A 26,448-nucleotide genomic window follows, 5' to 3' on the forward strand; every position below is an offset into this window, starting at 1 on the left:
TTCTCTTTATCCGACTATTTTTGTATACCACGACCGCCGCGACCGGTGGAAACGCCTGCACCACGAAGCGACTCTCGCGTAATGCACTTTGCGATGCATGTTTCCGGTGCAGCCCACGCGTCCTTCAAAAAAGGCTCACGAGTTCAGTTTCTTTGTGAAATATTGAAAGGGACATGCAGCAAAAGTCCAAGTCTTACCGGATGCGATCACCGCTTTTTCTCTCTTTCTCTTTTTAAATATCAAAAACCAATACTTTCACGTGAGAACGGCTAAAGATATTTTCGCTATAAAGCTAAGTTTACATTTTTATATTTATTCAAAGCAAATGCATAGATGCGTCGAATCTCCTCTCTCTCTCTCTCTACCGACTTCCTTCCTGCTGCGTGTGTCGAAAGAAAGCGTCAAGTGGTTATTGCGTCGACAACGACTTGCCTTTCGTTATCTTAACTCTAATTCTCTCGCTCGAATAACTGTGTCAAGCTGTGTACGTGTGTTTCTAAATGTGTGTATACTGTATACTGTATATGAATGCGGCTAAAGCGCAACCAGCACAATGATGGGTCGAAGGATGACCCATCGACGGTTCGCCAGTTCGACGGCCCCTCCGGATAAGTTTAATAAAGGTCGCCGATAGAATCAACCGCGTCTTGTTGCGTAGTCGTTAGACTCAATTTATTCGAAAATATTGTCGTTTCAGTCGGCATTCAATTAGAAAATGTAATTTTTTTGCACGAGCAGAACGTTATTAAATGATACAAACATATTGTAAATAAAATATTGTACATGAAAACAATAAGATAAATAATGAGAAAGTTGCAAGTCACGGGAAACTGCTCATCGTTTAATTTTTAATAAAGTCTCTCTCTCTCTCTCTCTCTCTCTCGCAAAGCTGAAAGGAGAAACAGATTCCAGGTTGGAGAAATTTTGTTAACTTAATAAACATTCCGTACACAACATCGAGCTACGAATGAAATATACGAAATGACGAGGCAACGCCATTTGGCCATTGAGTAGTCGCGAATGGCGGTCGTTATTCCTCATCATTTCAAAAAGATCCGTTCGCTTCTTCTGATTCTTTGATGTCTCAATAAGCTTCGCATCGGGTTCCTTTTCCTCTAATTGCACCATGCCCGCGATAATAATTTACCGTTTTAATGATGTGAAGGGAAGCTGCGGCGAAGCGAATGCGCAAAGCGCGCTGACGATAACGCGCGCTATAAAACAGCTGTTTAATTTGTCATGGTGCATATACTGCGCCATATATATAATATATATAATAATTACAGTAATCTCACGCGCAACAACTCATCAACGATGAGTATGTTTTGGTTTCGATATGGAAGAAAAATTGCGAATAACACTTGTTCAACGAGATGCAATTTTAAAACAAGTTATTATTAATGCAAATTAATCTTTGTTAGTTTTGCGCTTCGATTGACTCATTTGCGTCAATAATGTCACAATTAATTTCGAATAAATCCAAGTACTTATGGTATGTAATTAAAAAGCACAATTCTTGAAATGACAATTACATGCCGGAATAATTATTGACGGAAAATCACAGTGTATATTTCATAGATTAGAAAATAATCGCGCTAGCGAACGCTCGCGGGTGATAAATGAAAAACGGGCTGTCGCTGTCGGCCAGACTGATAATAATGCATTGATAGGGTATTGTACATTTCGCATTCGTCTTATCAGTTATCACCCGTGCATGTGAACGAAAGATGTTACGCGAACGATCTCGAGTCCGACTTCCGCTATGTTCATCTACGAGTATGTTCCTCGTCATATAATTTTACTCTCATAAATTTTATTTATTATACATATTATTCTGTTTTAATTTAAGATATAAATTTACAAAAGAGTATAAAACAGATACTTTGAGATGACAGAAATGATCACAATAGTGGAGCTCAAAAAATTACTTAAAATAGTTCATGCGCTCTTTTTTAATTATCATCGTTAAATATTTGAAATTGTAAAAAAATTATACATATATAATTCTTAAGGTTCTTTTTATTAAAAGCACAAACTTTAATTAATTATACGCATTCTTAGCCAAAGACTTTTTTTGCGAAATAATTCAATAATTGGATTGACAACTTTAGAATGTAATACTAATCCCTCAAGATCATTGTTACAATTCATATAAAAGATTAAAATTAAATTTGACACATATTCAATAATAAATTCTAGGACACAGTTTTTCCTTTAAAAGAAAAACAAACGAGTAATCCAATAATAAATCTCGTCGCCCTAAATTCTCATACATACAAGACCGACAAAGTTTATTAGAACTTTCAAGATAATTGATAAATTGAAAATTTTAAATGATGCACCTTGAATTTCCGAGGATCGCGAGCGCAAGAAATGAACAAGAAGCGACGAGCAGTTATAGACCGTTGAAAAGATCACGGATACGCTTCTCCGAGCTGACATAGTTTCGCCGTCAGTGCTAATTACCGATCTACGGATTATTCATAACGCAATCGCGAGGGCGGCGTTCGCACGCCTTAATAACCCTGTAGCGTGAAATTACTATGTGCTCCGGTCCGTAGATATTTGCGAGAGGAGGGAGGAGGGAGGGAGAAAGAGGAGGAGACTTATGCAAGAACGCACATCTATTGTTGCGATCGCGACGACGGCATTATAAATCGAGTCGGCTGGAACGACGACAATATAAACGTGCGGAATGCGAGAAGAGTAGAGACGGAAACTTGTTGGGCGCCGAGAGACAGACTTGTCGCTTGTCGCGGTGAAGAACGCGATCGCGTTTCTGACCGAGACGCGACGCGACGCAACGCAACGCAACGTCAATAAGAGAGATTCATCTTGGATTGCGTGTCTGTTTTGCGAGACGAGTCGAGATGATCATTACGCTTCTGCGTCTGGCTAATGCCATTAGGCTCGAGTTTCATGTACGATACCGTCGATGAAATTAATTGCCTGAATTAAGAATTAATTGGAGAAACCAATCCACCCTCCTCCCTCCTCCCTCCTCCCTTCTTCTACCTCATTCTCCTCTCTGCCCTCTCGTTTCGAATTTCAATGCGGTATAGTAGAGCGAGTAGAGCAACGCGTATTTCCTATCAAACAGAACATTTTTGCTGTTTAATAAGCAGCAAATAAATTTCCTGCATAAACATTACGTGTAACATTATGCACTGAAACTGGAACGTAATCGGTAAAAAGATGTCTACGATTAAAACAACATTATTCTTTGAAAACAAAATTATTCTTCATCAAAATCGCTTTCTCATAATACTCGTATTTACTTTAATCAAGATTTTTTTTCAGCCTAACTTATAATTCAAAGAATTAAATTCTAGAACTGAAATTAGAGAGAGATGTCAATTGTGTAATGCTCAGTAATGCAATTTTAATCTGCGAGAAAACTAATTGGAAAAATGATTTTCTCGAGCAAAGTGAGATTTCTCAATTACGTCCGATCGCTCTTTGACTCGCATTCGTGATGATCTCGCGTCCTGTTGTAACGCAATTATGACTTACGGCGAGCTCGCGCCAAGCTATCGCGGCGGGACGATATATCGACAAAATTGGAAATTAATTGGCGAAATAACTTGCTTGGGCGAACTGAAATTCTCCGGATCGGCGGCGTCGCCCCGCACCGCGCCGCATTTAAGCGGTTGAACCAAACGCGCAATTCCACCGAGCGTGACCAAAGATCACAAACGAATTCAATTTGTCACGCTGCCAGTGTCACTTTCATACTCTGCGCAATTGTCGCGCACGAAGCAATTAGCGGGAATGCTCGGAGAAAAAAAAGCCGTGCGATGTGCGACCGTGTACCCGCGAGAAACGGTCGCAAAGTTCTACGACGCGAAAATCTTCCGTTTCCAGCACTATGTACAATACGCCTCGAGTATGTCCCACGATTGACATAATTTCTCAACGTACAGCGCACCTTGAAAGTCAGAGATAGCAGCTCTTTTCATCTTTCTTTGTCTATATATTGTATATTATTCGAACACTCATCAATGACAGAAAAAAATCTATTAAGAAATGAATCAATGCCGGGCGGATCAAGAACATTGTAACGAAAATAGGCACAAAAAATAAAAAAAAGCAATTAAAACTACGAGCGAAATGAATTATTTGCACAAGTGCTCGTGTGCGAAAAAAAAGAATCGCCAGCCAAGTAATTGCTTTTATTCGGCGATATTGGGCGAGAGAACGACGATTATTTAACTCTCTGCTGGAAACGACGGGTTACCGTAGATCGCGCGAATCAGATCTCGCTGAACTTTTGTTGCAGAGCGAGATTGTCGATTTCGCGCCGCAAACTGCTTTTGTTATCGACATTCGCGCTTGGGACAATCGGAAATCGACACCGAGAATTGTTAGATACACATACGGGGTGTCCCAAAGATATTACTTCTTTTAAGAATCCAAGGTAGAGAAATGAGACTCTGGAGACGCTCTAAAATTTTTTGAAATGCTTTTTGTCTTAGCAACGCTAAAATAAAGCTCAATATAGTAAGTTTCGTTACTGTTTAAGAATCCGTACCATATTTTATTTATTTTTTCCTTAATTAAAAAAAATATTGAATATAAATATATTGAATATAATTTGTATACATGTATACATATAATAATCTCAAATAAATTGTATAACAGATAATCGTTTACGCGAAAATTTATTTTGATATAAAAATTAGCGCTTCATTGTATTTTTTGTTATTAAAAATTCAATTTTAAACAAGAAACTAAGATAGTATTAGAAAAAAATTTCATTAGAAAAATTATAATATTAAAACAATCCAAATGAACCATATATTGTAAGTATTGCAATTTTCAAAAATATTAGGACAAAATCTAACGTTTATATTAAAAAAAAAAAACATTATTTTAAATTCATTGAACAAGTTCGATGTTCGCGGAAGAAGTTTTATGGTGTACCACGATAATTATTCGATGCCTGCTAAACTTTTTTTTAAAATCTATAATTCTTTTCTAAATTTTTAATCGTTTAATTATTAATCTTACTCAAATAGATGTTCGCATCGTATATCGATCCTTTGATCAATATGCTCTTTTCTTCTTTCTAAGAAACTGCAGCAATCGATATTTTTAATTTTGAAAGACGTCGCGTTATTTATCATTGTTTAATAAAAATTCCACCTCTTTCTCGATTTGGAATAATTAATATCTAATCGTCGTTATAGCGCCTCGCCTCAATTGCTCAATAAATTAAGTAGTCTCAGTAAGAGAAAAATTGTTTATTTTCTTTTCATTAAAATATTACGTCGCGCATCGTGCACGTTACCAGTGCACGACTATCGATGTTACTTTATGCATTATTACTTAATCATTTAGAGCAGAGATTATTTTAATATACGTACACTGCACGAAAGACTCTTACTATTCGTATTTATTACGCGTAATAAAAGAGATATCGCAGGGGGACAAGTTCTCCAACTCTACTATGTTTCACTACACAAGTATCACTTATAAAAGCTTCTTACTTGGTGGCTTTGATAATCTGTCTTGCTTTCAAACTCGCGCGACAAACTGAAACGATTTATCGTACATTTATATTTGGCCGATATGCCAATGCGGTTTGTTCGCAACGTTGCGCCTTAAAACTGCATGTGGTATTCTCGTTTATTTAACTTGACGCTTATACACTGAAACAACATATCCTTATCCCAGACACATTACGCTTAATAAGTAAAAAACAAAAGTTGCCCACAAATTTTTTTTCTTAAATTTATGACTTGCATTTCACTCTCTAATTAATTAATTAAAATTCTATAATGTAATTAAAATACTTTAATTAATATTACATTAATGTAAATTCGTTGTTTGACTCGATATCTTTCACGAAACGAAACTTTCGTATAAAAGTTGTGAAAGCGACGCCTGAAAATGATTATAGACATCGCGAATATATATATATATATATTTTTTTTTTCCAGGCGCATATACATGTATATTTATCACGTTTGCGTTATTTTCGAGGTTATTATGTTGATTTTATTTGCGTCACATAGAGTATCGCATGCCGAAACGGGATAAATGTACGATATCTTCTAATGAGAAGAAGCTCGATAGTAAAGTTAGCTGAGCGAATTTTCACGTTGCGTCATATCGTGTTCGCGTCGGTCTATTTATATGTCGTGTAGACAGGTACATACGGGGCGACACGCCGACGATTTATCCGATAGCAAACAGCGTCGTACATTGTTGGATATGGTAGTGCACGCACAGGGGCGCTACTACATTTTTTTTTCGCAGCAAATTGCATCAACTTTCTCTTAAAAAACTCTTTGCGGTCCAAATTATTTTCTTCTTCGAGTGCCTCGTAGATCAAATATAATTTCATCTCAATTAATTTATCTGATTCAAATATTTGGAGAACGTGACAATGCTTTATCGTAAAATATTGCGTCTAACTCGATATACAATTAAAAAAAAATTAAGATGACATTAATCTCTTTGAGATCGAGAAAACCTATATGTACTGGCAAAAATTCTAAAAACAATTCCAAAATAAAAACAAAGTGCGAAGAAAAAATTAAGCATTAGATTATCTAATTTAACTCTCATTGATTTAATATATTTTAAATATATTTTTGCAAATAAAACATTTTCTAAATTCGCTTAGAAAAGTCTTGTTTATAATTATGTGTATATATATATATATATATGTATTGTTTTGCTTTTGCGATTAATAAAGTAGTACTGTGTTAATCTTTGTATTTCTTCAGAGAAGCGCCAGTGCAGCCCTTTATATACAAGAGTATGTATACGCATCGTTGCACACGCATACATATCTGTGGAGGAAACGCGAGGAAATACACGTACGTACGCACGCACGCACGCACGCACGCACGCACGCACGTACGTACCTCCTTCTCCTCGTCGACGTGTCAATTTAACGGCTTCCTGCTCTGGCGTCGAGTTTCGTCGTGCACGCACGTTTATCGACCGAAATGTTCCGCGTCTCTTTTGTGTCGATGCGTATGTACGCGGTTAAAGAACGCTGTGGCGCGTAAATAGTAAAAAGAATAGTAAATAATGCAGCGACTAGACACGAGGCAAATATGAGCAAGCAGCTTTACTTCTTTTTAAGTACGTGTTAACATTTTTCAAGTGTAAAAAAAGGCATTAGCAATTTTTGTAGATATAACTTTTATCTAATTCCTTAACATGCATATGTTATCTGATAGGAATTATCAAGTATTTAAAAATTAAAATTTTGAAGCAAAAAAACAATGTACATATTAATAGTCTGTCTTTTAAGGAAAATTCCAAATTTATTGTAAAAATTAAATGACATCGATGAATTCTAATTTAAATCATATAATATTAAGAATCTTGCTTTTGCACGTGTAAAATTTAATAATAAAAAATTTTATTCTTCATGTGCTTTGCAACTTTCCACCTTGAGAAAGCAGCGCGTTTTGACATCGCTTCTTAGCGTGCACAATTATATTTAATCGAATTTAAATATACTAAATATTATCGGAGCTGAAAGCAATGGATAACGTTAATTGAACGCGAAATGAAAGCTTCAAAGAGCCTTATCGACGTATCGCTCCTAGTGGTCCGTCTGTAGTTTAGTTTGCATCGAGTGTAGTCATTACGTTCCCTCTCCGTTCCCTTTCAACTTTTGTGCTTCTCGCCAACAGCAAAAATGCGTCCGCTAGCGTTCGCCAACCGGCAATTATCGGTGAAATTAGCTTCAGACGATCGGATATCACGAAACACCTTTATCGTGGCGCTCTACTACACATTGGCGTTCCCTACTCTCAATCGTATTTTCCCTTTCTTTTTTCTCTACTCGTTTCGTTCGCTACTACTACGACTCCGCTATGTTATCGGCGGCGAGAGTTATCTTCTTTAACTTGCAGCATTTTTCCATGCGTTATACGCTCCCTCGCGTACTCCTCTCGCTGTCAGAAATTCTATACAACCTAACGAACGCCCGCACCGCCACTCTGCAATATGGGTATTAAGTGTAGAACCTCCCTGTATTGCAATTGACATCACACACAGGGTGTATAGAAGCCATCGCTTCATAAATAGCCTTCAATTAAAAATATTAGTAAACAAAAACTTAAATTTATACGCATGAGAGAATGGTCAGCGATCTATTGTCTCTTTCTAATAATTTTTTATAAAAGGATTGACAATTAAAAATTTACTTTCTAGTAGAAATTTCTTCTTATAAAATACAATTTGTTTTCTGTGATTTCAGATGTGAAAGAGAAATCTATATGGTTAAGAAATTTCAAGAAGCATTTTGAAAGATATTCACCTAATAATGTATGTAAAAAATAAATACGAATCATTTCGTATAATATTTGATTTATGACCATATACTAATTATTTTGTGTTAATATGTTGAAGGATGAAATATTATGCTAGAAAAAATTCAAATATTTTGATTAATCACCGATTCGTTATAACGTCTGTATATCTTCTCTTTTAAAGATCGTATTTTTTTATCTCTCCCGTACAATCACCTTTAGAGTGGAGTTTCCAACGGATCTATCGGATTTACTTTACATCAACATTTTCATCTGACGGTACCTGGGAAAACGTCCTTGGTGTCGGGAGTGTAAGGATGAATCCAGCCGTTCCTCTGCTGTATGATGCACTGGAACATGATGCCGTGAATCGTGTAGATTTCTGTCCGTGAGAAAAAGATCCGAGGATTTTCCAGAGAGTGCGTCGCCTCTTCCGAAACGAAACAGTTTCTTCTTATCACTTAATCTAGAGTACGGATCTGCGATATCTCTGTCGTGTGAATCACGGCCACAATTGCGCGGCGCATCAAAGACGAGTCTCGCATTTTAATCACGAGTAACGTAGGTGTGCGGTTGTCGCTCTATATCACGAATTCCGCCGCGGAAATTTTCGTATCGTTCCAAGGTAAATTCGATGATTCGTCGTGCGAGGAACTGTACTCTCGTACTTTCGATTCGTTGTTGGAATTACATGTTGAAGAAACTAGAGAGCGAGAGAGTCTTGTCGTCGTTGTTCAGTCAAACCGATCTCCGATAGTTGGCGACGATCCAGGTCGCGCGTATTACGCCACGTTCCGGAAAGAGGCAGTCAGTTAAGCGCGCGAACCTTACGTGCAAACGTAGCTCTCTATGGGCGCAACTCGTAAGTCGTTGAACCGTACGACGGCGTTTCATCGAAGGCTACCGTCGCCGCCGCCGCCGCCGCCGTTGTCGCTTCCAGGATGCTCCTGCCTGCGAGATCTCGCCAACTGTGACAACGGTCTACGCTCATCTTCCTCGTTTCTGCTTCTGATTACCCTCGCACACTTGAAGATTAATATCGGATTCGCGTCGAGGAGAAATTGTCTCTTAATCTGCTCTCTCCTTCTTTCGTCGCGCTTTCTTAATTTTTTCTATTTCGGATCAATGACATTTTATCTCTCCCTTTCTTATTTTGTGTGTGTGTGTGTATGACTTTTATTTAATCTTGATACATCTTATTTGTCTTAATTTTACACGACATCGACACTTGTGTAATACGTTGTGTGTGTTAAAACTAATTATTTTTCGCCGCCTTCTCTCATTCGTACCGCGGTTCCTATGTCTATTCTTCTCCTCGCGAGAAGATCGCTGTTATAATTTCATGGAGGCGAAAACGAAAGGGCGCCGGGCGCAGTTCCTCTCGCTTTGTTACGACAGGCGAAGGACACCACCTGTGCGCGCAAGCCTGCAGCGCGCCGCGCGCCGCGCGCCGTGCGCCGCGCGAGATGCACCGGGAACGACGTCCTTGGGAAACGCACTTGCCACGATCTCTCTTTCTTTCTCTCTCGCCGGAGGGAAAAGAGAAAGAGCGTGGGCGTAATACTCGCAATTTCCCACGCTGTCACACGTCACAATCACGCATACTCGCGCCGCGGAAGAGATCAGTCGGATAAGCTCTCGGAAATGTCCCCGCGCGTCGCCGGAAATTCACACATCGACGACAAGCAGAGGTATCATCGCCACCAGAATATCGAATCACCCCGCGACACACGACGCACACGCACGCGATGATGCCTCGCAGTACGGGCAGTGAGAAGGGTGACTCTTTTCCCGACTCTTCCGCGGATTGGAAACGGAGACACTGACAATGGGTATCCTCGGATGTCGGACGCGAAGTTGGTCGCGTCCCACGCGACCAACGGCGAGAAAACGATCTCAAAGAGAGATAGAGAGAGCGAGGTTGCTCTCTTGTCTTCTCTCTCTTTCTCTCTTTCTCATTGCCGAGAGATGATCGGCTCTCGGGAAGAAAAGCCCAACCAGAGCCGGAGCGCGACAGAACACAGAACGGAATCAAGTGGAGTGAAGCGGAATGGAACGGAACAGAGCGGAGCAGAGCGGAGTACTGGGTCTCCTCGATACGACGCAGCGGTGTCGTCGCTCCTGTGACGACGACGACGACGACGACGACGACGACGACGACGACGACGACGACGACGACGACGATGACGAGGAAAGACCGGAGGAGAGGGTGGCTGGTCGGGTGGCTGGCTGGGATCGAACTAGATGGCTCGTCGCCAGGCAACCGGATTTTCCCTCTCGGTCTCTCGCGCGCGCGAGTACGGTTCACTCCCCCTTCTTCCGCCCTCCTTTCTGGTCCCCGTTAGCTAGCTCGCTCGCACGTTCGCTCGACCGCTCGGCGTTCTCTCTTTCTCGCCCCGCTCCACTCCTCTCCTCTCCTCTCCTCTAGTCGTCGACTCTCCTTCACCCTCCCGCGCGTACATCGCTCGCTCGCCCGTTCTCCCCCCTTAATCCCCAAACCCCGTTCGTATCGCCGGTGCGCCGCGGCGCACCGGTTCCTCCGCCCTCCGCGTGCCGGAGGATGCAGCGGAGGATCCTTCCCTTCCTTTCTCCCTCACCTCTTCTTCCTCGAGAGGCTGCACTGCGAACTGCGAACTGCGAACAGTGCGAACGCCGCACGCGGATGCTACCAGAGAAATATCCTAGACACCTCGTTCAACATTCGCGATTGTTTGTCCTCCCTGCACTTAACTTTTACCTCCGTGCGTTAAAAACCGTGCGATTTTTCATCCTTCGTCCATCGATGATGAACGAGGTCCATTGGACCTCACGTATACGTTGAGAAGCTCGACAACTTTCCGTCTCACTGATGGCTGCAACGCAAAATGGCACACGCACAAGAGCTAAATAGTACGAGCCCCCACTTTCGAGTCCCTCCTCTCCCGTCACGATAAATATTTGCCAAGTCGTGTGATAAAACAGATAAGATATATCGCATTTGTTATGTTACCTCAATTACACTGAATACCAGTGGCGACAAAGTCTATGTTGCCAAATATTTTCACTGAATGGATTATTATTATTATTATTATTATTATATTCGTTCGGCTCGTCGATAAATTCTCGCGATCGCATCGAGTCTCTTGATAAATTTTAAATAATCTGCGACATTAGCAACTTTCGCATAATACGCGACCTATAATACTCGATTAAGCCTAGACGCCCAAGTTTTTATATCGTTTCTCTCTCTCTCTCTCTCTCTCAATCTTTCTAGCAAAAGTTTCTCGGCTGATCCTTTCGGCGGTGCTAATTGCTCCTTCAAGCTATACTATCAGCGCGCTGACGAGATGCCGGTCGGTCGTGGAGAAATCGTTTGCGATTCGCGCTTTTTAGCGTCGATTGACTGACCGGCACTTTCTATGTTCCACTTGGAGGCGCGAGGGACCCCGCTGGTTTTTTTGGATAGAAAAAATGTCGAATATAGGAAACGGAGACGCGGAGAAACTCAGCGTCGAGTCCAGGTGTACGATAGGATAGACTCCCCAATTGTCCGTCGTACTGCGGAGAAGCAGTAGAAAAGGAACAATACGGCGCGTGAAAGAGAGAGAGAGAAAGAACAGAATGAAATAGAAGTTTATTATATGCTTCGGAAAGTACGCCCTAGGAATAAATAGCGATCGAGTGAAAGGAAATAATTTAATCGAGGTACAATACAGATAATAACAATAAGAACATATAAAGAAAAATCTATATTAAGAAAAAATGTGATAATAATTTAAAAGGTAATCTAGTTTTAACTGAGCAAATAAAATTTAGCAAAGAAAAATAACACGACGCGAGGCGAGAATTATGACATTGATTGTGATAAATCAGTGTGACTGATTTCCTAAAACAAATTTTTTTTTCACGGCACATAAAAATTAAAATGTAATTATATTAATTATTTATTTAATTATATTAATAGCAATATAATTACTATATTATAGTAAATACTATAGTATTTATATATTAAATAAAGACAATAATAATAATAATAATAATAATAAAGTACGCAAACATTTGTACAAATGCTTAGTGCTAAAATTAAAAAAAGAAATGAGATTGCGAAGAAGATAATAAAGGAGACAACGATGGAGAAGCAAATAGATACAGGGATCAATGGGTGCAACTCCACGACTTTGCGTTTCTCTCCCTCTCTCATTCAGACTCGCCGAACGTTGCGCTCCTACCGGGCCCGCCCTATATCGAGTGACCAACCCTCGAAGCGTGACCGTGACTGTGACTCTCTGGTCTGTGAAAGAGCCAAGTGCGCGTGTCCGCGTTGCATCGACTGCCGCCACCGCCGCGCCGCCACCGCCGCCAGTTTTTGCGTGCATCGCACGCGTAACGCGATTTGCTGTAACGCGGGGTGCGGCGCATCCACCGTAACGAGACCCGAATGAATGAAGACCGCGTGCGAAACCTCTCGTAAAAATTAGAAACTCGCGTCATCGCGACTATATTACTAGTGATTTTTTTTCTCTTTGTTTAAATTACACAAAAGATCTTTGGATTCTACTTTTCCACGTTTCAATCTACGCTTTAATTATAATTCAGATTTGTATTGAATTAGATATTATTATTCAAAAATCATTATTAACATTAAATTAGATACATATGTAATAAATAACTAATTAGTATGAATCAATCGCATTCCAATCGCATGCTATTGTAGTCACTATGTAACTTTATATTAAAATTATTTTAATTATACAGACTGAAAAATTTGGTGTATTACTAGTGTATGAAAATATATTATCTTTCAAAAGCTCATATAATAGTATTATTATATGATTTGTTCATTTATGAATCTATAGATCATTCGCATAATCGCTCGTGCTTTGCGCGTCGGCGCGGCGTCGCACAAGTCGCGTCATACAATATAGGACCTGACTAACCCTTCGGCTTGGTCAACAAGTGTCGAGGCTTTTCATCGACCACTTCAACGACACTCGGGATCGTCTTACCGGACGTGCTTTAATATCGGGCACTCTTCATGTTCCTCCGATATCCACCGACAAACTCTTTCGACTTTGGACCCTTAATTGCGTCGATGGAAAAGGTCCAAGCCAACTCCGAGGGTCTTTCTTTGTAAGTTAACAAATTACACTTTTATTGCAGTTGTGTACACGATAGAAAATATTTGATATTGTTAAAATTGATTCTTAGTTGGGTTGAATTTTTGATACGTATTAATTTAATATAATTAATAATAATTGTATTATTTGAATATTTTGTAGTAAATTGATAAAATGATTTAACATGCCACAGTGTTAAAATAACATAGTTTAGTGATAAATATTTGAGAAATAAATATTTGGATTTATCCTTCACATTCAACAAGTTTTTTTAATTTTCCATCCTACCCAAATTACAGGCCAATGTATCTCTCAATGCAATATTGCTCCAACCTTGGTAACTTTGAATGGGACCGCTCAAGATAGGACGGAACAATGATCTAAAATTGCGACGATGTTTCGCGGTGGCAGTTGCGCGAGATGTTATTTCGAGGTGATATTTCGCATGATTAAATCTCCATTAGAGACGCAAATGTTCGAGATTCAATAGGCGTCGTTCTCGCAGCTGTAAACTTGTCGCGCGCGCGCGCGGCCTTTGTTAGCCGTGTCGCGGGTCGCGGGCCTACCCACGTGAGAGATCGTGTGGCGCCAACCGGCTATTTCCGGTGCAGATATCCGGACTGATTTTAGTTTTCTGGCTGTGCACGCCCACGACGTGTACGCTCAGAAACGGAAGCGGCATGCAACTCGGAGTGTTGTTCACTATTCCAGTCAGTCCTACGTCCTACTACTGACACTGACCAACCACGTCATCTCTTGCGCTCTTTTCCCGGGAATATCGGATAGCAAGGCTTCGCCCACACGATCACTCGAGTTCTCCCGACTTCTCAAAATATGCTTCTCAAAATATCTACTATTCACAATTTTATCAAGGTTCATTGCAATTATTTCAATTTTATTCTGTACTTTTGCATTTCGCAAAAATGCATAATATATATATTTCTAAATAAGTAAATTTCTAAATAAATATTTAAAAATCACATGTGAATATTATACTATAATAATGAACAATTCCATAAATTGCTCAATAAATTTAAGGAAGAATTTTAAAAACAGGACGAAATGGCAATAAAAGTTTATTGGTATCTATGGAGCCAATATGAAGGACGAAAAAGCAGGGGCGTTAAATCGATGACCTTTCGTGAAATTCACTTAGCCAAAGTGCTTAGATTACGCGGCGAACGGCGAACAGCTTTTCTGACGATGTAATTGCTTTAGTTTGGACAAGTTGTCGATGCGATATCGTTGCAATGGGAACGGCTAATCTCCTCTCATTATAGATTTCAAGCAATAGCCGACCGCGCTGCGACGCGCGGGTTAGGAAAAGCCTGTGGGTGAACTTGAAAGTCTAAAAAGCCGTTCGTTTGTTCGGAACCAGATGTCATCAAGTCTGTACATTCTCCGATTACGGATTGCGATCTCTCATGATCCAATTTTACGATTGTGTCTGACGACTGTACAACACGTTTCTTTCAGTTTTCGACTTTTACCCTGAAATATCGCGACACGTGTCTCATTGAAAATTTATTGTATTTCAAAATTAGATTTACGTTCAAGTAATTACGTAAATTTAAAGATAAATCGTGATAATTGTATAAATTTTTTTCGACAATTTAGTCGATTTTAAAAATTCGGTATTTCGGTACTATAACTTGAAGTTCTCTGCACTTGGAATAATCCTTGTAATCCTTGTAATCCTCATATCCTCTATAATATTTTCTCAAGTACAAGCAGTTAGTTGGGGCAACCCGCTTTGTAGCGCTCGGTGTATCGTCTCGACTCCGGGCCACACTTGGATCTCGTTTCGATGATGGCGATTTATCTCAATTAACAAGCGGTCCCACCGATTATATTATAGCTTGATGCGTGCGTCTAGATCGGAATTTACGACCCAATAAGATGGTAGGTACGAGCCGTTTAATATGACGATGATACACAGATGCGAGCTTAACGTTTCACAACGTGCTGCGACGCAACTCCCCTTCTCAAACGCAAGACCGACTTTTTTTATTGCGCCCCTCGCCCCTCGGATCGGATTAAAACAAACGACCAAACTTGCTCGCCCCAGGGTGCATCCCGTTATTTTCTATTAACGCAGTCAAGCACGACACACTTGAGAGTTTAACTCGGGCTATAATGCTTACCGAGCAAGCAGGGAAATATTAATTATGTTACCGAAGAGAGAGAAAGAAGGACGTTTCTTCTTATTAGAAATTGTCTCCTGGTGAAAATAACGAATAGGGTGTACATATGTATTTATAAAAGATGTAAACATTGTACGTGTCATTTCTATACTACAATTAATTGTTTTTCACGAATTTGTCAAAATAAAAAATGTAAAACGTAGGATCGTTATAGTTTGAATATCATGTACCACTGTTGTGACGTATTCTTGAGATAAATGTTTAGCTTGAAAAGTCTAGAAAGAAAAAATATTGGCAGTTGATATATGTCTAGCTCTTTGCATACACGAATGCATCCTAATTCTGCATACGATGCATAATAACCGCGGTGATGTATGTATGTACATACATACGACCGCGTAGAAATCAAATGCCAAGTACGCTACCCGGACAAACACGCTGGGTGTCGTTTATGTTTTGCGGCATACTCGACTCAGCGTCTTCCGTGCTACAATCGAGAAAACAAATATCGTTTCGCGGAAAGAAAGTGCACTGCGCGTTTCGAGCGTGCTATTCTCTTCGTCTAAACGTGAGAGGGACTCGGCAATTCTCTTGTCTCTGCGAATACGCCGCGAATTCCATCACTCCGTCGTGTCGTGTCGCAAAAAATATGCCATGTTTTTTATTGTGACATCGAGATATAGCAAACGGTAGACTGGGCTCATTGAAAAGTTCTGTGTTATATGAATAATGAGTAATCATATTAGATTTTTTTTTAATATTCTCTTATATTTTTTATTTAGATTTATGAAAATTAAAAAGCTATTTGCAGTCACACACAAGTAAAAATAGATAAGATGAACGCCAAACTTGAATTTTTAAGAGAATTTCTACCGCTTCAAGAAAGTTCCTACAAACTATCTGCTTTTCAATATTCTTTTCAAATAAAAGTTCTCTTCGCGAACCCCCCCCCCTTTTTTTTAACAAGTTAAGCACGAGAATATTAATAATTTTCACACTGACAGAAAAACAGAATAGACGAGAAACTTTCATTTTCGACAAAGCTTCGAGAAAGCAATTCTCTCGCCCCCATCTTTTCGCTTCCGCGTTTCTATTGTTCACTCGCATTTCAAGTGGCAGCGATCGAGAAGCATTCGGAGCACAGAAGTACATACATGCTTTTGTATTCCTATCTTCTTAGTGTTTGAGCGTTTCAAATGCTCATGTATGTACATTTATGTTGAATAAAATGTCTCATAGCTAACCGAAAAGATATTAATATAATTATCAATACACAGATAATATAATAAATTTCTGGACGGATAAAAGCGATTAATTCGATAATTAGGAAAGAAAATAGTATAAACGGAAATTGCTACAGTTTCTGCGAATAAAATTCCACCAATGCAAATAAATAATTTCAATTTGTTTTTATAAAAAATTTAAAATTGAATTATAAAAACTATATTTATATAGCTTAAATAGCAAAAAATATTTACCAACGCATACTATGTAAAGCTCATCTCTAATTTATTAGTAAATCATTAAAAAAATATTCGAATTTTTCAATAAAATATACTTAATAACGATTTGCAAAATTGTTTAAAATGGAAAAATCGCTCATCCAAGTTTGGCACAATCATCAGAAAAAAAATTTATTATCCCTTCTTCTCTAGGTAGTATTTTTCTCTCATCTTTGTTTTCTACGCAGCTCAGGATTTCTCAACAATATTGAACGCATTTCACAGTGACACGCAAATCAACATCACGATTCGACGAAGGATTCATTGCATCGTAAACTGTCGCCGTTAATTTGATTTTCATAACGAGTCACACCGGGTTACTCGCGTGCGAAGTATCCGACAGTATCCGCTGCTTTCGTGGGTACAAGGTGACCGGTTCAAACTATTAATCTCGTAAGCAAGGCCTTGAAAATCTTTTTTTTTTTTAATTGATAATTAAGAAGACACTGATTCGAAAATGAGCGCTTCACTGCCGTGCGTTGCAAGAGAGTTATTGTAAATAAAATTAACAGCTGTATGTAAAATTTTCACAAGAAAAAAAATCAACTTTTTACACGCCTTTCTGATATTGGTGCAGTAATGAAACCTTGACACCGCGCGTGTTATTGAGATTTTTATTTTCAGTAATAACTCTCTTACATGAGAAAAACAGAATCTCGATATTCGATTTCCATTAATTAATTCATCGCGTTTTTTCTTTCATTTATCTCAACTCCGCCGGCACCTGCTGTTTCATTTTATCGTTATTTCTCACATGTAAAACTATTCAATGAGTCGTTATCTGCTCGAGCAGCTGAACGCAACGCGAGCGGAAAGTGACAAACGAAATCACGATAGACCTTGAGTTTTATTATGCGATACGCAATACGCATCCCCGTGTGTATGCGTATAGGAATGCGCAGGTGAAATTGGAGCATTTTATCGAGACGCAGCACGCGACAACTCTCGGCGACAGCTGCAACAGCTGGCGCGCATAATCGCCGGGTGCGAGAAAGAGTCGAGATCATTTTCTTGTGCATTCAAATGTCGGATTTCCCTTTCTCGTTCCTCTTTCCTCATTTATCTCCCTTTCTTTTCTAGTACCATCTATACCAAACTTGATGTGCGTACGTGCCAGTCGCTGATGAAAGGCGTGTGCGTGTGCGTGTGCGTGTGCGTGTGTGTGTGTCTGCGCACGCGAGAGCGAGCACTTTAGAATGAATCTCAGTCTATAAAATCTGATGTAGTCGTCTACAGCGCTGTTTTCTCAATTTTCGTTGGTAAGGATAAATTTCATTTTAATCCTGGTTACCATGAGTGACTTTTCATCCAAGTGTTAATTCAAGTCATTTCTATTATTATTAACATTTTTTATAAAATAGTTCAAAATAGTTTTAATTCACTTATTCCAACACCCTTTTTTAAGTCAGTGTTTAACGCAACGTGTAAAATTGCATTAGATCCTGATATAAAAATAAAGTGTAAAAAAATTGTTAATTATAATGTAGAGGTGAATTTTGTCCTAGTACGCGTTAACGTAAGAAAGATACGATTAATCTTGAATCGAGAATATATTATGATTATTTATGCTACTACGGGTATATTCTTAATCTGCGATTTCTAGCGAAACATCTGGCAACGCGTCTACGGTACCCCGATGAAGGCATTTCTATTCACAATTGACCCTGCCGGTTGTCGAAACGTATTTCGTGCAACCATAGCAAACGGGACTTGTTTACACAAAGAATGTATTGTGTTAGTCGATTATACCACCATCGTGTCGGTAGAGTCGAGAAAGAAGCTGACAAGACCGACTTGCGAGACGGTCGATTTGATAAGGCGTAAAATGCGCCGTAATCAAATGGAAAATGAGCAGTCGAGCAGCGGTCGTCCCTCGTTCATAATGTGCGCATTATCAACTCATCGACGCGGCGATGGTATGATTGTCAGGTACACGCGATATTATAATATTTTTATGTAATTTACTAATCGACTTTACTAATCTGCTCACATCATCACAATTTAATAGTACATTTAAATATGTTGTCACGAGAGCGACGAGCTTTGCGTCCATGCACAAGACTCGTGAGCGAGCTTATTTCTTATGTTTAAGGATAATCCTCTGGTCTGACTAGGCCATCGTAATGAGATTTTATGCCTTTTTCACGTCCAGGGCGTGGCACCCGGCGGCAGCAGCAGCAGCAGCAGCACTTGGTCGACCGACCGACGAAAGAGAAGAGAAAGAGAAGAAAGCTGGCGGAACGTGCTATACCTGCGTCATGAAGCTGCGTGGCGCGTACACAGCGTACACGTCCGCGTGGAACAAAGACGCTACCGTGTTCTGTTCGAGGTTCGAGGTTCGAGGTTCGAGGACGCCGAAAGGACGCCACGCGCCGCGCGCCGCGCACCGGAAGAATGTTAAGATGAGCGCTACTAAAATTGTTATGAAAATTTCTGCCCGATTTGGGATTCCAGTAGCGTGGGCAACAGAATGCCAGAAAAATTCCAAGTAAAGTGGCGCCAAGAATACGGGGAATATAAACATTTCTCAGACTGGTCAGAGAACAACGTCGTGCGGGATCGAGATTATCACATGCGTGAGTTGGAATCCACGCGAGTAGAATAATTGAGATTGCCGGAAAAAAGAGAAAGATCGCGAGAGAGAGAGAGAGAGAGAGAGAGAGAGAGAAATTCAAACGCGAAGAGATAAAGAAAAATTCGTAGAACGCCGAAACTTTCGTTTATTCGAGAAACATCGAGAGTACGAGGATCGTGCCGTGGGATAAAAATTGCAATAACGAGGGTTGCGCAGGTTAGGATTCAGGCAAAGATCCGCTCCCCGGAGGGCGAGAGAGATCGGAATTTATGGCCGAAGGGTTGGTTCGAGCTAGGCGCGAAACACACATACACGGGGCGCGGCGCATTCGCGGGCTTTAGGGTTCGCGAAATACGTTGCGACGGGTCGGGAAAGTGTGCCAAATCGGCGCCAGTCGGCCGATAGGCGCCCTAAATTTTCGAATCCCGGAAATACGGGGATTCGGACGAGCGGGTGACCTCGTAGTAATGATTTTCGGGGATCTCTCTCTTCTGTCAAGAGGTCAGCTCCAGGGAAGGAGGGAAAGGGAAATCGTACACTCTCGTGAATTTTAATACCGGGATAATCTGATCGGAAGTAATCATTAATTCCTTTACTATTCTCGTCGCGCTACTTTTCTTCCATGTCCGTAGTAATTACTTTTTATTTATTTTACGTTGTTTCAAAAAAGTAGACAAAGATAGTTGTGCCAAGTAGAACGTACAAATGCAGTAATATTAATATAATAATAACAATAATAATGTAATATGATTAGTTAAAATATACATAATAAAATACTCTTCTATACTAGGAACATCAAACACTATTGTCGAAATGAATTTAATCGGCACGATAACAGGCTCCGAAGAAAAGTGATGATGCGAGATCGATATATTTTTACGTGGTTACAGTCGTGCGGAACAAAAGTGTGAGATAATTCGATGCCTCTCGATCTCGTGCGCGAAAACGGAGCGCCAAGAGATAAAAAAAAAAAAAAAACCTTTTGTTTATTATTATTTCCCGTTGCTATTAGACAGCAATTATCTTGTCGTCGCAAAAAAAAAACTGCGATATTACACAGCGCTGTTTCCGCTTTATTGGTACGAGGCACTTGAATGCACGCGCCTGGCCATAAGGGATGCACGTGTTTGAATGAAAGACTGTCTCTTTTGCCTCGCGGGAAAACGACTGCTCAGACTGCTGTACTGCCGTTTATAAAAATATCCGAGGGACAGGAAGTGCCGCGTGGTCGTCGTCGTCGTCGTCGTCGACGACTTCTTACTTTTTTCCAGCGACGCGCCGCGCATCGCGAACAAGAGATTATCAGAGAATGTGTTTTCGAAACAACGCGCAGAAGCGTATTGACAAAACAAACTTTTAAGGAAATTTGTCACACACTTGCGCGAGATCGCGCGACGCATTACGGAACGGTAACGATTGATTCGAGATTCGTCCAAGATTAATCGTGAAAATGCAGAGCGAGGTCGCCGCGATATGGATCTGTATAATCCGCGATGCAAACACACGTGCGCCAACTCGAAAATAATAGCAATCTTCGACGCTTGTTTGCTTGAGAAAATATTTTGGTACGCGCAGCGCGCGTTTAAACGATTTCGTTGTCGATGGGATAGCCGCGAGAATGGAGCCCCAATATATACGAGACCGTCTAACGTATTTATGGTGAACAAGTGGAGGAACCGTAGAAAATGTTTCTTTCAAGCGCTTATTTTTAGATCGTCGTCCGAAGGACACGTTCGACCGATACGAAAAGGGAAGAAACGCCTAAACGTTTCTCATGAGATATTGTTAACACGTGCTACTTTCTTATCTCCCTCCATGCGCAATATTAAATACATTTCATTATATTTTACACGTTAATGTGCTAATGTTGATATTCGAAATCAATATCGTCGTGGAACGATAATTTTATTTTTAATCATCATTTTGCGTATATTTTTATCCGTTGATCCGAGTCAAAGATTAAAAAAAAAAATTAATTTTTTACTATAGTGTATACAAAAATTAGAATTTCCGGAAAAAAAATGCGCCACTTTAACTCCTAATTATTCAACGCTGGTGCAATTCTCAAGTACAGCTATTTAATATACATTCCCATTTAAATTCCACGAATTATTCGTCTTTATCCGACGCCAAAGAAATTTATGCGATTTGCGTTACCAGCGAGGCGCTAAGCGAAGAAGAAGCGTGAAGGTACGTTTGGAATTCTGATAGAACCGATCGAAGTGCGCGGCGCGGCGAACGCATTGCGCGAATGCATCGCGATGCACGCATCGATGCGTTCGCGTTCGTGCGAAATGGTTTTGCACATTAAACCAGCCAATCGGTACGAATCTTTTTCCGAATCGCCAATATAATTCAGCGATAAAGCATAAATTTACCAACAAATAGCTCATTTCATCGAATCGCAACGGATAGCGAAGAATACAGGAAGAGCCGTTTAATTTAACGCTTTTTATAATTGTTTGAAATTTAATATAATTTGCATATAATTCGGAAATTTAATTTTATATAAATATGGGATTAAAGTACACACAGAACGAGCTAATTTAACAATTTGGAATAATTTTTATAATTCTATATAATTTTATTTACTACATAATTGTATAATTATAAGATTAAAAAAAGCTTCGTATTTATTAGAGATTGTTCAATGCAATATTAAGTATTCATCCAATATTAAGTATTAGCCACGAAATCTGCAAATCATTTTTTAACTCTTTCCGTCCTTAAAATAAAATTTCCTCTGCGCTATGCGATTGATCGAAGTGAGATAAAAATAGTTTCTAAAAAATTGAGAAATTAAGAGAATTTTTTCATTTTCTTGGAAATAGACTAAAAATACATCTCGATCGATAAAAACCCGATGAACGTGATGTACAGCAATGTGGAGGTGGAGATGAAGGGGCACAGCACTGGACTGCTGAGTATCGCGCGGAAGGTGCATAACCGACGGCGGCACCGGGCACGTACATACACACAACTGACTGTGGTTAACGAGATCGATATTACGGCAGACGGTGGCCGTTATACGTGCGCCGCCTTACGCGCACCGATGGATACGCACGCACGCATAGCGAGAAACGTCGCTGTGTAGGTGTAGATATACGAAAAGAAACTGCGATCACTGCGATCACTGCGATTCACGCACGTGGCACATGACACGTGAAACGCCCGCGCACGCGCACGCGCACGCGTCTCGATGGACCGTGCACTCACGCACGCGGATGCAACGAAACGAAAGACTCGAAAACTTTTACTTCGAGTCAGTTTGAGTCTCTCTTTCGCACTGTCGTCGCGCTTCAGCAGTAAATATAGTAGCTGATTCTAGCAATTAGCAAATACATAAAAACAGAAATTATAGAAAGAACTCTTTTACTAAAGTACCTAAAAATTTGGATACAAATCAAAAAATAATTATATATAGGATGATGCAAAAAGTTTTGACAATTAATTTGAGCGTCTCACGTAATTATTTCAAGGAAATTCAACAAAATATTACTTTCAGATCAGCAGATGCCTAAATTTTTAAATATTTTGGCGAACCAATAGATAAACTATTCTTAGGAAATTGAAACAATCATTTTATACATTTAAATAACTGTATAAAATATAGGATTTTTATCAAGTTATCTGAGAATTTTTAATTCTCGCTTCGTATTTACGTAGTAACGAACGCCGGATTGTGTGTGGTTGAATAATATTTATAATAAGATACTATTTTCAATTGTAAACACACTAACCCAGCGTCAGAATAAGCTGTGAATATCAAACGTGTACGCGAGAACTGTGACTACTTTCTTTCCCTTTCGACGTTCTCCCGTTTTCCTTCGCACACACACATTCGTAAATGCGTACGAGTGTGTTATTATACGGTGCGTGCAGGCGTGTGTTGCGTGTGAGGTTACGCTTACCAGCCGGCACGGTGGCACGGTGGCAAGGGCCATGAGGCCAGGGGCCAGGGGCCAGACCCATGGGCCGGAAAGCGTTCGTTTTATCTCATTGGGAAGGATCGAAAGGTTCGAGCAGGTAACGGAAGGGTCTTCTCTCGCGGAGCGGCCACGAGTACAATGAATTCATCGTCGGATCCCGGATCCGTGCTTTTGATGCCACGCTGTGCGTGTAACGTGACGCATACTTTGCGGTGTTCAAAATTCCCCTCAAAATGTTCTCACCATCTTTTTACGACTGTGCACGATAATTTCCTACGTAAAAGGAAACACGACGACAATTAAAAAAAAAAAATCTATAAAGAAAATTGCGTTGGCGCGAAAATTGCCCAGCTAGAAATAGCCCAGCTTCTAAATAAATCGCGTATCATGCTTATTTCACAGAAAGAAATTTTTCTGTCCTTTTATTCGCAACTTAATTTCTCTTGGCACATCGCACGGTTTTCGCATTGCGCTATATTTGCGAGACTTCGGTACTTGAGCTGTGAGAGCTACTTCCAGTGCGACATTAATGGACATTGAGATATTTCATAATGAGGTCGCAAGGAATATCTGCGTTGCAATACGCGTGAAATACAGGCCTCGCGTTAGTGCAGCCTGTTATAGAAATTAAACTGATCCCGCGCGCCTACGCCAATGCACGGGATTAGAAAGTCCCGATAGTTAAATATTTCTGCGAAAAAGCGGAGATCACTGCATGAAATTTTATCAAAGTGGTCCGGGGTTTACGTGATGCCAGAGAAAATAATTTTATTCTCCGCGTGCATGGTATACGCTATCCTTGCCTGTTGCAGCAAAACGTCTTTTTTCCCCTGGTCTGCGAAAGCGATCTATGCATATATGCATTTCTAGCGCTGCAGCTGTATCAATAATGCTAATGAGAAATGAGATTGATCGGCAAGTCCGTTGAATGATTAAAACGAAAAGAAAAAATTCTCGAGCATACTGTTTTCTTTCGATTAACGATGAAGAAAGCCTTGGTTTATGAATGAAATATTTGGCTAAATATACAAAACAAGCGTGAAATTGAAGGCTGAAATAACACGCTTTATTGAGAGACAACAGGCTCTCTCTCTCTCTCTCTCTTTCTCTCATTAAAGCGATTCATCATGTAATCTAGTAACAGAATTAGATACGTGATTAATTTCGAATTAGAAATTTAGATTTTTGTAGAAACACTTGAGGCGATAGACAGGATATTTATTGTTAAGTCTGTTTCCACCGCTTTATATTTCAAAAACTGTTCAAAATTATAAAAAAATCGTGAAATAATCTGTGCCTGATCATTTCGGAGGGGCTACTCTATCTTCTCAACCTTCTCAAAAAGAATAATCTCTCGAAATGATACGTGGTGATTTCGTGGTTTTTCACAATTTTGAATAGTTTCCGAAATACAGGGGATGGAAACAGATTTTATAGACTTTTTGTATTTCAGTTTTTTTTGCTAATTAACAACAAAAATAACATATCTAGTAAAAATCGACATTCGAAAATTTTCAAAGATTTTAATTTTCAAAATTAAATATTCAGTTGTGTGCAATAATATTAAGCGTGAAACTCGAAACTTTGCGATCTGTCTCCAGTTTTGATACTTGAAAAATTGACTTGACGTACGTTTCAATATACTAGATAAATAATATTAATTGATAATAACACATATTAAAATAGTGTAATTCTCCTCAATAGAATCTAACCATCTCTCTATAATTCCCTGAATAAGTGAAAATTAGGGAAGCAAATTTTGGGATGACAAATGCGACTGCAAATACAATTGTACGCGTGCAATCTCCCAAGTCAAGTTTGAATCAACATGTGATTCGAGAACGATTCGACTAGGAGTGCCTGGCGCACGTTGCAGCCTTCGCGTATGCACCAGCATTCCAATAGTGGTGCAACTGTCTGCACTTGATTGCCTCTCACTGTGTTCCACCAGAGAATAATGACGGCACGTTCGCGATACTAATAAACGTGCAATTTCTTTGCGGTTCAAACGCACGCAGCAAATCATTCTGAAAGGGAACGGACAAACGGACTCTGTCTCTCTCCTTCTCGCTCTTCGATTCTATCAAAATATCTACGAAGAAACGATCGTCAAACCGCAATCGCCATTCGATGATGATTCATTAGGCTTCTCGCGATTTAACTTTCCATAGCGTTAATGATGTCATAAGAATGGAGATGATCCTCCATGGCAAGTTACATCGTGTTTTAGATATAAATCAAAGGCTCATATGAACTGAGCACGATTGCCTTAATTGCCAAAATTAAATTGAAGCAGCACAGAAGATGACACAATCAAAGCATTATGCAGATCGTAGCATTAAAATTCAAAGGAAGACAATGCAAATTTATGCGTAAGCTGTTTTATTCTAAACTATTTCAAAAAATATTCAAGATTAATGAAACTCTCTCGGTTTCGAGCGAGAAGGCCGTTGGAACGATCGAGTAGCGGCGTACACGCGAAATTAACAAAAGACGAAACGCGAACTCCTCGGGAGGAAGAAAAATCCCTTCACGAGATAAGAGAGATCGCCTTCACATCCCGGCGAAGATCGCGGCTCGAATCGTTTCTCTTCTTCTCATGCGGAACCAGCGGAACGATCGCGACGTGTTTATTTGTAAATCGAACGGACGCGGACGCCTGTAGCCTATATGTAGTTTCTACTGTTACAAGTGTCTCTCTCGAATCAGTCAGGAATTTGTTGTTTCTCGCAAACGTCAATTTTTATCTCGCTTTGCATGCGGTCTGGCATTTGCGCCAGGTTCGTTTCTTAAATATGAAAAATTTCAATATACGAGTATACTCTTTTTACAATCAAATAATGTTAATTCAGTTATTTTTACACTTTGCAACCTATAATAAAAAAAAAGTGTAAAAAAATGTTAATCATAATACATGAGTTAA

At 39.7% G+C, this 26,448-nt stretch overlaps 1 protein-coding gene across 3 annotated transcripts in view; it reads right to left on the bottom strand.

The window, feature by feature from the left end:
* LOC105195297 (SLIT-ROBO Rho GTPase-activating protein 1) overlaps positions 1–26,448 on the bottom strand; it is a 60,701-nt gene that overhangs the window by 31,849 nt on the left and 2,404 nt on the right. Inside the window, exon 1 of one of the 3 annotated variants that reach the window (XM_039449693.1) lies at positions 8,563–10,642. The exons of the other annotated variants lie outside the window; for them this stretch is intronic. Coding sequence (XP_039305627.1) covers positions 8,563–8,638 — 76 coding nt within the window. The 5' untranslated portion in view covers positions 8,639–10,642. Of the gene's footprint in view, positions 1–8,562; positions 10,643–26,448 lie in introns of those variants that run through there. 3 annotated transcript variants of the gene reach the window in all.

This window comes from Solenopsis invicta, chromosome 5 (genome assembly GCF_016802725.1).
Source record: "Solenopsis invicta isolate M01_SB chromosome 5, UNIL_Sinv_3.0, whole genome shotgun sequence".
Lineage (NCBI taxonomy): Eukaryota > Metazoa > Arthropoda > Insecta > Hymenoptera > Formicidae > Solenopsis > Solenopsis invicta.